The sequence below is a fragment of the Pogona vitticeps genome, chromosome 5 (assembly GCF_051106095.1).
Source record: "Pogona vitticeps strain Pit_001003342236 chromosome 5, PviZW2.1, whole genome shotgun sequence".
Lineage (NCBI taxonomy): Eukaryota > Metazoa > Chordata > Lepidosauria > Squamata > Agamidae > Pogona > Pogona vitticeps.
Genome location: NC_135787.1, coordinates 152350912 through 152366651, shown reverse-complemented (window position 1 = coordinate 152366651; position 15740 = coordinate 152350912). Strand labels below are relative to the sequence as shown.

Sequence of the window (15740 nt, the reverse complement as noted above, 5' to 3'; positions counted from 1 at the left end):
TTTCCTATATAGGATGCACAGGAACTACAATCAACTGTAATCAGGGGTTTTTTTAAAAAAACAGGGATACTCATATGTTCTCAATAATATGTAAAAGTAACTTCCACTATTGAAAAAGAAGTTTAATTCCCAGCCATTAAAAAGTAGAGCTCAATTTCAAGATAAGCAAGTCTGACTTTGCAGCTGTAATGCTTAGGAATGAGATGTGATAGTCATACTCTGATTTACGCATCTCCCATTTCCACTAGCCTCTTCACGCTCACTTATGTTGATGACAGAAGTCAATCAGATTATTCAACCCTTCTTCCAAGGAGTTCAAAGCCACAAATACAGTCCTCCCTTTTATCCTCATATGAATCCTGTGGAATAGATTAGACTGAAGTAACTTAAGGTGCTCTGGTAAGGGTTGCCGCTGAATGAAAATTTCAAACCAGGCACAACTACCTAAGCCCAACATCTGAATCATCATACTACACTGGAAATAGGAAGCTTCTTGGAGTAGAACTGATACTCATCTAGAACAACATTTCTAAATATGTGTTAGGAATCCCAGTTCTGGAATCTACCAAGATTGAAGTACCTGGGTACCAACCAATTTAGATCAAATTTCACAAATGATTTTTAGTGGAATTTATTTCTAAGTGACTGTACTGGTCTTGGATTTCTAAAATCAAAGGACAGAGCAGGTAAGTCTGAAAGCTGAATCCATCTGTTTTAAATTCTGTTAATGAATCATGGCATGAGACATTAAAATGCAGATTGTAATTCAATACCTGAATCTTTGTGCACAGTAAGCAGATGGCGGGACAACTGTGCAGCTTTCTATACACCACAGAATAAGCCATAAAATATTTCAGATGTCCCTTCCATCTCCATCCTGCAGCAGCTTTCCCTGCTGTGGTCTCAGATAAAGAAAAAAAATCAGTCCATATTAATATGAGGACAATAATGAAAAGAGACAACTTGATAGGCACTTTACTGTTTCAGGGAATGTATAATATGCTCTGAACACAGCCGCAATGTATGAATACATCCTTTTTTATTTACCAAAATCTCCAGTTTTCTATCAACAGTAGCTTTGAGTGGGTCAAGACTCCACTGGGACAAAATCACAGAAAAGGAAATAGAAAAGTTTTAAAAACCTTATAATTGTATCCCCAGATTCTATCAATAATTTGTACCATGCTAACCAAAACAACTGCTTCAGTTAGGATGGCATATATTTGTTAATGCAATGCACATGAGACTGTGGCATGAAAATGGTAAACCCAACGGAAAACTAAAAAATGTAGATTCTTAATGATACAGTATTAGGTAAGGATAGAGCCACTCCACAGTGTTTAACATCTGTACTTTAATTCTGCAAACGAGAGGAGCAGATTATAGGAAGATGGATATAATATCCCAGAATGAAAAACATAAATTAGCATTATGACATGGATTTGAATTGTCAAAACTGAATTTTATTGTACTGTGAGCATGCACTCATCCATCCTTAGTGCTAAGTACAATTTGAAGAATTTTTACATGAAATATATTCACATAATTCAAATATTTGGAGAAAGAGGAACATTCCACCTTTTGCTTCTAAAAGTTATATAATCCAGTCTATAAAGTAGCTAACTAAAGCAGTCAAGCCAATTTGATTTTCTCTCTCTGTGATTGTAGTGTGGATTGAATAGGAAATGAACTTAAGCACAAGCCGTTTAGTTCAACTGTGGATCAGGTCACTTCAATCACAAATCAGTAAGCAATCATAAGCCATTATTATATCCAAATATGTTAGTCTGGTTCTACAAATCACCTTTTAATATTTATGGAAATTTGTTTTCATCTTGAGCTATGCTGGAAAAATAAATTACAAATGGAAGCAATATATTATTTTTCTGACATTTATAGAATTTTTTTTTCCAAAACCGAAAAGGCATGCAGAGTCAAATCAAATAGAGGATCCATGGTTCTTAGAAACGTTGCATCTGTTGAATCCAAAAAGGATTGAAATTCACTGGCCCCCCTGAGAAGAAACAGACCCCCATATGTTTTAAATGCCGAAGATCCAACGACTATTTCAAAGCTTTTGCTTTCTTTTTGCCACTTCCCCATCCACTGCTGAGCCGAACTGGATGGTCTCGAAATGATATCCGCTCTTTATGTGAAGGGCCCAAATGTGATCTCTCAGGTGCAGGTGCATCCTTTCCTACACAAGGAGAAATTGGAATTAAAATGCCATTGCTTTAGTCCAAATGCTTCTTTTGCATTTAAAAGGAAAGCAGCAGCCTCTCAATGTGCCCTGATTTCATTACTTTGTTCTTAGTTCAAAAGGTTTTAACAAAATATCTCAGCTTTTTTTCAGCCCTCAACTGATTGAGCTGCTTTGATCTCTGTGGCAATTTAGGGATATTTAACATTCACTTGATCAACACAAGCACACACATAGACATGTTGACTTTTTTTTTTTTTTTTTACTAAATGTGGATCAAACATTCACTGGGCAAGAAATCACATTGAACACATTGGCTGAAACATGAAATCTACAGGGTGACATCTTGTGGCCCTCACTGAATCATTGTTCACAGACTTGTTTCTTGAGCAGATTCCACTAATTAAACACACAAATTTTTAACACAGCTGTAACTATCATCCATAACTTGCACTGTATATTAACTAGCATTCATGTGCCATCACCCCAGTAGAAGTGACTTCTACATAAATTGCAGTGGAACCTAATACTAGAATATATATATCAGCTTCTTAGGAATTCTATAAACAAACTGAAAATATAAACATACAGTACATCCATATTTTGCTTACATTTTTTCCTATTGTGTCTAATTATTACTTTGTAATTTGCACAGAAATGTATTTCATTCACACGTATAAGACAAGAGAGAGATCTTTTTCCTAACTTCTGACATATTTTAACCACATGAAGAAAATTCAAGATGATTTAAACGTCCAACAGGATACTATTTCAACTTCTTAGCCCAACATACGCTGGCCAGACTTTAGCCCAATGAAATACTGAACAGAGATGCCATTTACTCAAATGAATAAGAGAAATGGGGGAAACTGCCCTTGGTATGGAAATATATAATTTTATTCAAATCTCAAAACTTCAAAACTATCAATAAATCTCAGGTTGTCAACAGCCACTTACAAAAATACCTACTGCAGATATCTAAATACATCTCAAAGGTCTCATCCACATAAAACATATCCCTTTTGAAAGCCACTGAAAAATGTTGATGATAGTATGGAGAAAAATCCCCTATTCTGTGCAGCAAGCCACTGTACACAAACAGCTTGTCACAGGGAAAAGGCTGCCAAAGAGGAATTTAAGGCGTTCTATTTCTGGCAGCTGTTTCTGTGTCTAAGTTCTTTAAGCATCTGCCTAAAATTAAGATTGCATGTAAACAGCCAACAGGACAGAGTACACACAACATACCAACATACATCTTACAAGTAACATTAAAATTTCTGCTTTAAATGGAATTGTATAGACCCCTTCCCCTTCTTTTTGTGGGTCAGACAACTCTAAATCAGGAGTGTACAACCTGCAGCATCCAATTACTCTCTGTACTTCCTTGAAACTTAGGGAGACCTCATTCACAGCCCTCTGGAGTACAGCTGATCAAGTGATTCATGGTAGATGGTGGTGAGACACCATCCTCTGTCTTTTAAAGTTACTAGGAGTTGGAAGAGGTAACAAAGTCTCAAGATCACTGTGTTTTTGTTGTTGTTGCTAGTACTATGTGACTGTGCATGGTTGCATGGGCCTTGCTCTGGGTCCGATGTGGTCTACAGGGCTAAAATGTTGTCCAACCGTCCTCTGAATTTTCCTGCAACTAGAAACATGTTTGCTCACAAAGCAGCAGCTGTCCTCTCCTATATACCAAAGCTCAGCTGCCATCTACCTTAACTGTGTTGCCGCCCAGGGTAGACTTGCTGCCCAGAGTAGACTATCTGTCTAGATGGGCGGGGTATAAATCTAAATAAATAAATAAATAAATAAATAAATAAATAAATAAATAAATAAATAACGAATGAATGAATGAATGAATAAATAAATAAATTCCAGCACATTAGACCCAGTGTCTGGTTCTGTTAAGACACTTCCCTCCCCAAGCTGGACGGAGTGGTGGTGCTTATAAAAACAATGCAGAAATGCAGAATGCAGCTCTGATATGGAAGGAGTATGGCTCCATGAAAATGAAAGAAGTAGAAAAGGCAGGAGTTTTCTGTTCAGGTGTTTGTCTCTCCCTCATTCCATGAATTATCCAAGGACTATCCACCCAGAAGCATGGACATTTTCTTTTTCTGCAAGCAGACAGGGCTATAGAGAGTAGAAAAGACATCCTTGGAGACAGGGAGAAGGCCATGTCTGCAGTCAGGAAAACAAGACGTGGGAGACAAGCCTTCAGGTACATGCACAAGCTTGGAAGCGTGACCACAGTGCACAGAGACTAGCAGGCCTACTTCTGTCTATTCAAGCTACTGTGCCGTCATGTGCTTTCCTCATGGTGATCACTGTTTTGCCTTTCTCACCAGTCTTTGTGCTGCACCTATTTTATCATCCGAGAAGATGTGAATTCCAGTATTTTTTGGATTGTCATGACAGAGCAGTTAATACGATAGACAGGGAGAGGAAGTAGGCTGGATGAAAAGGTTCACCAGGCCATATATTATCAGGAGGCCAGCTCTTCCCTATCCATGCTCTAAAAAATTTATACATCTGTCTCTTCATCTGTCTCTTCAATATTCTGCAGGGCCAGGACACTCAAAGGGCATTGAAGCTCATAAGGTGGAGTGTGTGGGGTTTTTTTTTTGGCATTTTAAATTACACACTCACATACTTCTGAGGTACTTTTAAATATGTAGAAACCAGTACATTGATTCTAAGTAGCCCCATTTTGCTTCCAGACTGATAGAAACTTGACAAGCTGTTTACTACTAGAGGGAATGAACAACTTCAATGTAATTCCATGCTTTATATCATGAAAACATGTCTCCCCCCATATGGGTAGATACCACCAGGAGCTGCAGCCAACTGGGAATCCCCTGAGGTGTTTACCTCTATCACATGCATATTTTCAAACATGTGTTTTGTTACATTTTTAATGTATATAATATGACTATTATGCTGTGAATATTACTTCTAGATAATAGAAAGCATCAAAGATTTCTCTGACAATAAAAGGCAATTCCTTATTATATGCATTTAGTGCAATCTATTATTAAATCAGAAGAAATGGAAAAGATTGGCTCCCCGCACACTGAATCCAGTTCAAAGATTTTTATTATTTTGGCTGCAGTCCAGTTAAATTTAGTCATGACAAAGTTCCAATGAAATTAACTGAACAAAACAGTTATGCATTTAATTTAGCTTCTCTTTTTCTCCTCCTTGGTCCTCTCCCATCTGAGGTTTGACATCAGCACAGTTAAAGTGACTGGATGTGGCAGCTCTGAAAAATGAAGTTATGCTGTGGCTAAACCGGTCTCCCAACCTCTTCAACTAAGAATGTCTTTATTTTACCTTGAGTGACCTACTACAACAATCTGTCTTCTCTTACTATATGACAAGAGTATTTCAGTTTTATGCACGTTGCGCTTTTTATTAGCCTTTTGATCTTCATTAATTCCCCTTAGTACTTCTTCATTGGTTACCCCATTTGATACAAGAAATTATTACCATTCTCAGATAAATTTGCATTTGAAATACTTCTATTTTTTTGCAGTTGTCAGTATTAAGGTCCATGCTTCTATGCAATAAAACAGAACCAAGAAGGCATAGCATCCTACAGTGGATGCAGAAGATCTGTGAGTAAAGCCATAGCACCAAGTTGAGGTTAGGGGTAAGGTTTAACCCTTTCTCCACTAACCCAGTTTAAATCGATCTAAGCTGCCATTCAATCCGTCATGTCTCAATCCTACGGGATCTCCTTAATCCCTCTTGCTCTTCAAAAGTTTTCGGTTTATCCCCTTCTTTAGAACATCCTTTAAATTATTTCAACCTACTGATTAATCCTAAGTGGCGGAGGGCTAGCATGCTAGCCCGGTTTAACATCTTCCCGTCGGCTATGCATTATGGACGCTTTTCCAAAATCCCTAAAGGAAAAAGACTGTGCCTTTTCTGTCATTTGTTGCCTGATCATATTCAATTCAGATGTCCAACACATTACTCCTTTCAGAGACTCCTTTTAGATCATTGGTTGATTCCCTTTTAGGATTTTTTTCCTGACCTTCTCCCTATTTTTTTTTTGAGTGTCCGCTGTGCTCCCCTCACCGAGGCAGTGGCTAAGTACCGGTATCTAGTTGTAATTATGGAACTCACTGTTGCCTCATAATGTAGAACTTTTCTTTACCCCATTCCCTGGGTATTTTGTATTACTTATCATCATTTGTACTCCCTCCTTTAACGTTGACTATGTCTATTCACCCTGTGATTCTTCTTCCTTTGTGTTTTATTTCCCCGTTCATACTGTTTTATGCGAATAAAGGTTTACCATGCCATACCGTAATCCTGCTGAAAACAGCATCTGCTACAATTAGCCCTGGAGAAAAAAACTCTTAAATGATACTCATGGGAACCCCCAACCAAATGCTAACTGTTTGTAAAGTGGACAATCTTCTCCAGGATCTGTGAGGAAGAGTTAACATTTCCTTCCGCATATGCTAAGAGTATAATGAAAATGAGGCCATGAAGTTTAGAATGATTTCTTTTTAAAGCCATTCAATTAATTCATTGTACCCCCTAGAAATAGCTAAAGCCAGATTGGCAATTTGTGGCCTTCTAGATAATGCTCAAGTGCCATTCCCACCAGGCTTCACCATGGGCCGTGCTAGTTAAGACTGATTTCCAGCACAGTCCTGTCAGTTGTTGGCTCACACAATCCTTAGGTAAATTAATCAGAGCTACAGGATCAAGAAAATAAAGAGATTTGTTCCCCTATCCTAGGATTCAAAATTGATACCCTATGATTTATTGGTTAGTATTAATGTTAATGGGAAGAAATATTCAATTTAACTTTAGTATATTTATAAGTTTTTTAGTTAAGCGCTACAACTTTGGACTTCCAGTGAACTCTTTTCACTGAAATCATAAGAGGCAGATAAAAAACTCCATCTAAGAGCAACACTGATGCTAATTCAGTTATGTCTTTGGTGAGGTTTCTAATTAAGCCAAGTGAGAAAACAACATTATTGAGTTTGCCTTGCTTCCTTAACTTGAAGGCACAACTTTAAGTCTGGAAAAGTCTGTTGTTAAAAAAAAGAAAAAAGAAAAGAAAAAAGAAATTAAATAAAGACAGGAGAGAGAAACAACATCAGAGTTTTTGAAATCACTATTTTCTTGCTAAAAAGTCTATCTGTCTTTTGTGTTTAGACTGAAAAGAGGGCTTCAGGCTATTGTTCTTATATGACATCCTCAATCCAGTGTTTGTCATTATATTTTGCTGCCTATTCTAAATGTTGCAAAGGAATGAATTGTTTCTTTGTCTATTTTTATGAAATTAATTTTCTTTTTTTCCTTACTTCCTATCGAGAATTTACGCCTCTGGAAACATTGGGAACTGTTTCCATTTATCAAAAGAAATTATTTTAAAGTGGCTTGGCAGATCTGCTTTGGAAGATTAGGTCAAATGTGAAACAAGATAACCACTTAAAACCTGTGTGCGTATATGCATGTGTGTGTGCAGCCACCAATGTCTGGGGCCCAGAAGACCCCGTTAACACCTCCATGGACCTCAGCAAGCCACATCCTTGTCTTTTTTTTTTTTTTTTTTTTTGGTAATTGGGAAGTGTCTGGAACTTTTTATTTTTATTAAAAGCAATTTGTGATCTAAACCACCCCCACTGGCCTTTGCATGGCCAGTTGCATCCCCTGGAGGCTGGTGTGTGTATGTCTGGACCTTTGTGCACAGGTGTAGTGATGTTCAGAGGGTTCAGAAGGAATGGGAGCTACGGGACTGCACAATTCCCACCTGTGATCTAGAAGCATAGGATGCAACCCGTCATGAGCATCTTGTGCATGGCTGTGTAATGAATGAGAGTTCCGGCAGGAATAAAATTGTACTCCCAGTTCCATTTCATTCCAATATGGCTTGTATAGGAGAAAATCTGACCGCACTGCAGTAAAGTGCTTCGTAACTGAATTGATTTCAAAATATTAATGATGACATATAAAACCCTAAATGGTTTAGGACCTCAATATCTGGGAGAACACCTTCTCCCTCCTAGATCTACTTGTATCACTCGCTCAGGAGGGGCGGCTGAAGGGCCTAACGCTGAGTGAGGCCCGAAGAGAAAGAACAAGAAAGTGGGCCTTCTCGGCAGTGGCCCCTCGGCTGTGGAACAATCTCCCCCCAGAAATTTGTCTGTCTCCCTCGCTGGGCATTTATAAGCACCAACTTAAGACCTGGCTCTTCAGACAGGCCTTCTTTCCTGTTGATACCTAACTTATTTTGCCATCTTCTAGTATATTAATATTGTTGTTTTATTTTATTTTAATATTGTTGTTAGCCACCCAGAGTAGACTTCGGTCTAAATGGGTGGGATATAAATTAAATAAATAAAATAAATAAGTAATTAAGGCTGAGAAAGAACTGATGAGACAGCAGGAGTCATTGTTCATGGTCAAAATGAGATCATCCAATCGTTAAACCACCCTGGAATGCTTATTTGTTTATCAGTCCGAAGAATATTATGCTTTTTAAAACAGATACTCGCAATCCAACTTGTTAACTGCACAAGATATATCTGCAATAAAGAAGCCTGTATTATCGAATTTGACATTGAGTGGTTCCATAATTGCCTGTAGCACCAAAGATCTAGACAGAACTACACAAGGAAAAGGCATGTCACTTCCTTCTCATATAAGCTATCCATATTCAGGATGCTGGAAATCCCCATTGGAAGGCTTTTAGAAATTTCTACTTGATGGAGAAGAGATAGGAACTTTGGAATGCAGGAAGCTGCCTTATATCAAGTCAAACCATCTTGTCAAGTTCTTCAACCCCAGCCTTGTCATCTCTGACTGGCAGCAGCTCTCCGGGGGTTTGAAACAGGATACTTTTCTAGTCCCATCTGGAGAGTTCTGGTATTCCCCAGTGGTTTCACACCCAAGTAATAATCAGGCCCAATCCTGCTTGGTTTTTAAAACCAGATGAGATTTGTGGAAATCAGTGGAATTGGGAGGGACAGGTATGGCTTCTTGAACTCTTTATTCTTCAGTTGAAATGCTCTATTGGACAGCTAAAATGCGAAATGGCTGCCAGTGGATGTAGCCAAGAATGAATTGTTTTCTAAGTGTTCTTTGCCTTCTCTGCTACATAACTGGAAATTATGGGATGAATCAACCAGAAATTTCTTCCATGCAAGCTCACTAAAATCTACACAAAGTTTGCTGGAACAGAACTGTATTCATGCATAATTCCAATTTCAAGTTCTTGCTTAAACCCAACTCGAGTTTTCTCACCCCTAGTTTTTATTGAAACTTCTTTATTCATGGCTTCCAGATGTAATACATTTGTTAGAAGGAGAAAAAAGGAAGCAGAAAGAAGCAGTGTTGAGTCTTGCATCTTGTTACGGGTGAGCTGATATTCTATAGCAGTGTTTCTGAAATCTGTATTTCACTTGGAGTATTCCTGGGACCCTACATGATGCCCTTACACTTTGGTTAGTCTGGAACTTCACCAGCTCCCTAGTAATTTATCATATTCTGCCAAATTACATAAATATTTATGTTAATTGAAATCAATGTGATTTATTTCTAATGACTGCATTTAGTATTAGGATGCAAAACTGTGGTGGTTACTGGAAAAATAACTTTCCAGTGGTTCAGCTAACTGTAGGTTATCCTTTCTCCTGACTATTCAAAATGTTAATTATATTCTAATGCAGACTTTGAGGTGCTTGCATGTACAAAAAACAGGTTTTGAATTTATTATTTGCTGAAAAGACTTCATAAATTTAGAAATGAATGATCATTTATCCAAGCAGTAAGTTTTCTCTTTAATTTGTTTTCTTTGATAATCATTTGTTCTGGTCTCTCTCTGCCTTTTGACCAAATATTCTATTTTTTAACCAAAGTCAAAGTTGACATATACTCTCTTTTGATGTAATGCCATATAGGAAATACCTAGAATCTCTAACAAAAAGAGCAAGAAAGGCAGGGGTGGGGTGAGGGGAGAGAAAGACTTTGCAGATCAGTGGACAGACATGCCAGAAATGCTGCTAAGACATCATAGAATTTTCACCAGCATATTAAGCACTGTGTGACTTGATTTATAATTTATACTAAAGCCCTTACCACATTGTATTACTTTACAGCAAATACAGCATAGAGAGAGAAAAATCAACAGTTTAATGAAAAATTGACTGATTTAATCCTTGTTTAGATCAGTGAAATTTATGGAATAAGTTGAGTTCTATAGCTTTGGGCTGAAAAAGCTGCTACACTTTTTTTTATCATTGTTGGCCTGATGCTAGATTTTTTATTAGATATGTTGGATGTACAATTGTATATAAACTTATATAAATATTAAGGTAAAATAAATGTTACTGATAAAAATCAGTGAAAGTATTCAAAATGGATACTCCCTTAAAACGATCCACATTGTACAACTTATTAACACAAAACACAGATATATAAAAATTCATGGGACAGAAATCAGCTCAAAGTACAACTTATTAACACAAAACACAGATATATAAAAATTCATGGGACAGAAATCAGCTCAAAGGAAGCATTCATCCTACTTTCTCACATCTCACAATGTGGAATGTGAGAAGGTGATCTGAGGGATCTATTGGTGAGAGAGATTTGGCTAGGGAATATGCTCCATTTACCTTATTTTTTAAAGAAAAGAACTGGAAGCCATATGACTTGCATATATGTTTTCATATTTAATTTAAGGGATAACATCTGACAGATCCATGCAAAATTAAAGATATCTGCAGTTTGATTGACTGCAATTTGAGAGATTTTGCATTGCAACAATTTAAAATTGCTAGGTAAAATTGCTGTAGCTGTTTAAATTATTACAAAAATGTGTTTTGGAAATGCCTGTTTCATGTAGTGCCATCCTTGGTGTCCCTACCTGGAAATAATCCCACTGTTTAATGTGGATTTTCTAAATTGTTTTCATAGGACTTCAGTCTTAGGCATTTTATCAACAGCCTAGATTAACCGTAAAAAGAAGAAAAGGAAAGAATTGTCTGTTTTCGCACCAAGACTCCCAGTGTTACATGATGAACTTTAAAATGAAGGGAGATTCAGAAAGATATTCATCTTTGCTTCAAACTAAGTATATCAATAAAATTAGAGCAAAGCCAGTGGCTGAAATCCCATTGCTTACCATAGCAAATTAGAACTAGATTTGGTCGATTGAACCAATGGAACTTGTGGAGGAACTGACTCACCAAATCCCCACTGACTCGACAGACTTATTCCAATTCTGACTTACTCTGTTGAGCAAGAGGATTTCAGCCTATAAATTTTACAAATTAAAATTATTTTAGAAATTAGCAAAACAGACTTAGTAAAAATATTATTACCATAATAATGTACCAAAACTTTTCAAGTTATTTATTGTTCTTATTTGAACTATTAGTAAGCCACAACTTCTATTCATTCCTTATTTAAAGATTTCTGCTTCTTGTTTCCTGGTAAATCTTTTATTTTAAACAACTCCCTAGCTATTTCCCCTTTTAAAAGTAGCATTTACTACTGTGCTTCTGATTAACAGTTCTCTAGTCCTTGTATGCCATTTGTTACTAAACATTTCTGTTGACTATAATGGCATCATAATGTCAGAGGAATACAATTTCTGTCCCACCACTTACTTATTGGCACATTACCTCTTACTGTTAGATCCATAAATCATATGGGCTGGCAATACATAATTAACTGAGATGCTCATATTTTTCTTCAGGAACTCTATTCCTCACCTCCAAGATGTTCAGGTCATTACTAATAAATACTTATGAGGCAACACAATAAAAAAGGACATGTAAAAGATTTTCATTTTAAATGAAAGCCCATCAGTTTCTAACTGCATGAAAATGTGCCATTCATTTCAGTGAAAGCTATCTATGCGCAAACAGCTTCAGTGCTGGACCCAAAGAAGTAGACAAATATCTGCCTTTAGTAAAGGAAACATCGAAGGATTTAGAATGGCCTACAGCAATGAATAATTAAGTTATGTGTTTTAGTTAAACACATATGTGATGATTCTTAATTTTCACATACACCAAATGCATATATACGGTACATATTTATTTCTATATCTTTTACATTATGTGCATTCACACACAATTGTATATAGCTCTGTATATGAATTGTATATCCACAAAGGCAAATATTTCAAGAAAGGGCAAAACCAAAAGCATAGGCTTAGCCATTTGTGTCTTACTAAAAAGGACTGTGATGCTGAAGCCCATTGGGTGGGTGAACTTTGTCTAACTGATTATTAAAAGTAAATCACAACTTACTTGAAGATTCTGCAGAGTGTCTGTGTGGTTGATTATTTTTTTCTCTGTTCTGAGTCAAAGTACTTGCGCTGGTCATGGAAACAAGTTCTAAATCCGTGTCTTCTCTTCTTACGGGGCTTGTCTGGAAGCAGTGAGAGAGAATGTACACAATCAAGAAACAAAATATGACATTTTCTGAATGCAGATCACATTACTCTCAAACAAACAAGCCGGCTCTGTCAAACAATCTTCTTCAGAATGATCCCACAATCCTTTATTGTTGCCTAGCCTGAACAAATGCACTATGTCAAAGCATTTTTTGTAAATAGGAGTCGATCTTAAAATTGTGGTTTGTGATCAGAATCGGCGCGGCAATAAAAGACAACATTTTAGTACAGTAATTTTGAAGAAAATAAATCTTGCAGACAACTGATGAAACCTTAAACAGCTTAAGATCATTTATGGAGCAGTCTATAATTTAAAGTTGGGGTTGAGTGCCAGAAATGTAACATTTGATTATTTTTTGCCATATTTGTCTTTAATCCAGAGCAAGTATCAGTTTTACCCAACAAACATCAAGAAGGTAATTTCATCTTTGCTACCTAACCAAACCTTCAGAACAGGTTTTATACACATAGATTGCATAAGATAATTACATTAAAGTATAATATGTTGATGGATTTCAGAGAATAGAATAAATAAAGAAAATGTTCTTTTGTCAGTACAATTTAAAATGCAGGATGGAGATCCAGTAATGAAACTAATGCAATTATTTTTTTGCAAGTGCACATACTTAAAAGAAAAATCCTGCATGCCTACCTACTACATGTACTTTACCAAACCTGGTATCACAATCTTAAACACACTTATTTATATGTAAGACTATATTTGTGCTTATGTTTGAATTTATCCTTTGTACTGATTACAGCAGTTGAAACTGAAATGTGCATGGTAGTTTGCTTTTGCTCAGTTTGAAAGTCTGCTATTTGTAAGTCTGTTTTTCAGTGGGCAAAATTTGATAAATGTTACATGCCTGTAACCATGGTTCTTCGAGTGGTGCTCTGTGAATGCACACAAGTGGGTTTTACTGTGCCTGTGCAGGACTCTTCGGAATATTCTAGAGCTTAAAAATATAAGCTTAAAAAGACGTTGCCCCGTGGTGCGCATGCTCCGCCCACCGGTATTACCTCAGTTCTGAATGTCTGCCACTGTCAAGGCTCTGACTCAAACAAAGCTCAAGACGCCAAGTGACAGACAGCGGGGAGGCTGGGCGGGATGCGTAGATTCACAGAGGACCACTCGAAGAACCATGGTTACAGGTAAGTAAGCTCTCTTTCTTCTTTGTGGCCTCTGTGAATGCACAAAAATGGGTGACTAGCAAGCTCACTTACCGGACGGAAGGCCGTCAAGCCAACAACAAAGTTGGCACTGCCCTTCCAAAAATTGCTTCCTTCTTGGCCCTGACATCCAGATGATAATGTGTCACAAAAGTTGAGGGTGTAGACCAAGTGGCCACTCGACAGATGTCAGGAACCTCAACACCACCATGCCGTAGACGTAGCCATCATTCTCGTGGAGTGTGCCTTCAGCAAATCTGGTGGAGATTTGCCTGCCAAGTCATAAGCCAAGGTAATGGCAGAAACAATCCACCTCGATACTGTCTGCGAGGAGGCAGGAGAACCCTTTCGTGGGCCATGGAAACATATAAAAAGTCTGGGATGCCATCTAAGGGAGATAGCAGAAGCCAGAGATTTTGAAGCAGCGTCAGCCATATGATGTGCTGCCAGACGCTGCTGTTTGGCTAAAGTAATGGCCTCAAGATGAGTGTTAAGAGCACTGGTTCTGACCTCCTCAGCTTAAAGGATAGGGAGGATCTTATTCCACAGCTGCCTGTTGTAGGCCCCCATCGCAGCCTGGTAGTTGGAGACCCTCATAACGAAGGATGCCAAAGAAAATAAATGACGCCCAAGCACGTTTAGTTTCCTTCCCTCCTTATTAGTAGGGGTAACTGGGGATCGATTGCCTGCTCTGGATTGGTTTGACTGCACAATGATGGAGTTTGGTGAAGGATGCTTAATTAAGAATGCTGTATCAGTGCCGTGAGTGCGGTAATGATTTTCCACCCATCTCGAGATATGTAAGTATGTCGATGATTTATCCCAAGATTCCTTGATAAGGTCCAACATTGCTGGGATGAATGCCAAACTTAGTGGAGGGTTTTTTTTTCTTGATTAATGTCATTGAAGACAAGATCAGACTTAGGGGGAGATGGTTATTCAATGTCCAGTTCCAAATATTTGGTCATGCACAGGATCAGCTGAGCATAAGAAGTGAAATCCTTAGATGGGGATGGAGGGTGAATATCGGCAACATCAGAAACTGGGGTTGATAAGTTTGACGGGGACTCCTTGGATGATTCAGAGGAGGAAACCTGATCAGAAGCTGTCAATGCCAAAGATGCACCTGAGATGGAAAAGCTGGGGAGGGGGAGCACCGACGATCCTGAGAAACAGAAGCGAGAGGGGTTGGTGTTAGAGCTTGATGGTCTGAGAGGGACCAGATGATGCGATAGATTGTCGTGAGGTCAGAGCAGACGGTACCATGTATTGTTGTTTGGATGGAACGGTCTCGCATTGAGTGGTCTTATGTTGACACGGCACTTCAGCAGCAGAGAAAGTAGAAAAATGATGATTGGAAGATTTCTTATATCTTTGTACTATTGGAGTGGGCTCGAAAGTGGTTTGATGCCGACTTTGAAAAGGAGGTGGCGATGGCGACTGAGAGGGATTTGGAAGGAGCATAAGCGTACTGAATGTGTTTTGGAAGCTCATAATAATCAGAGATAAACCTTGGATCATATTGGTGGGATTGGTATTGGTGGCTATCACCATACCGATTGACACCATAAAGAGGCTCTTCATATTCAGGAAAGGCATGGTGTCGAGATGGGTGTGGGACAAAAAGTACTTCCCGGTACTGTGGAGGTGGAGAGACATGACACCGCTTCGCTGTCCTCTTCTAAGGAAGAGATTGTGATACCAGTGCCTCTGAATTGGATGGATGTATCACAGTTGCCAGCCCGGTTGAAACAAGGCTAGAATGGGCGAGGCCGGGCTGGATAGGACATACGCCTCCGAATGGCCATGACTTGGCGACAAGCTTGGTATTGATACTGAAGCTTGAGCCCAAACAGGGATGCTTCAGAGATGGAGCCTCGATCTGGAATGTCCCTCAACGACTCCTCCAGAATTGGATATGGGAGGGAAACACGG

The 15740-nt window shown here is 38.2% G+C and overlaps 1 protein-coding gene across 2 annotated transcripts in view; it reads right to left on the bottom strand.

The window, feature by feature from the left end:
* Positions 1-1441: 1441 nt before the first annotated feature.
* Positions 1442-15740, bottom strand: part of LRRIQ1 (leucine rich repeats and IQ motif containing 1) — a 131092-nt gene continuing 116793 nt past the window's right edge. For both annotated transcript variants that reach the window (XM_020777759.3, XM_020777766.3), the window contains exons 26-27: positions 12490-12610; positions 1442-2197 (exon numbers count right to left, since the gene is read on the bottom strand). In XM_020777759.3, coding sequence (XP_020633418.3) covers positions 2064-2197; positions 12490-12610 — 255 coding nt within the window. In that variant the 3' untranslated portion in view covers positions 1442-2063. The remainder of the gene's footprint in view (positions 2198-12489; positions 12611-15740) is intronic.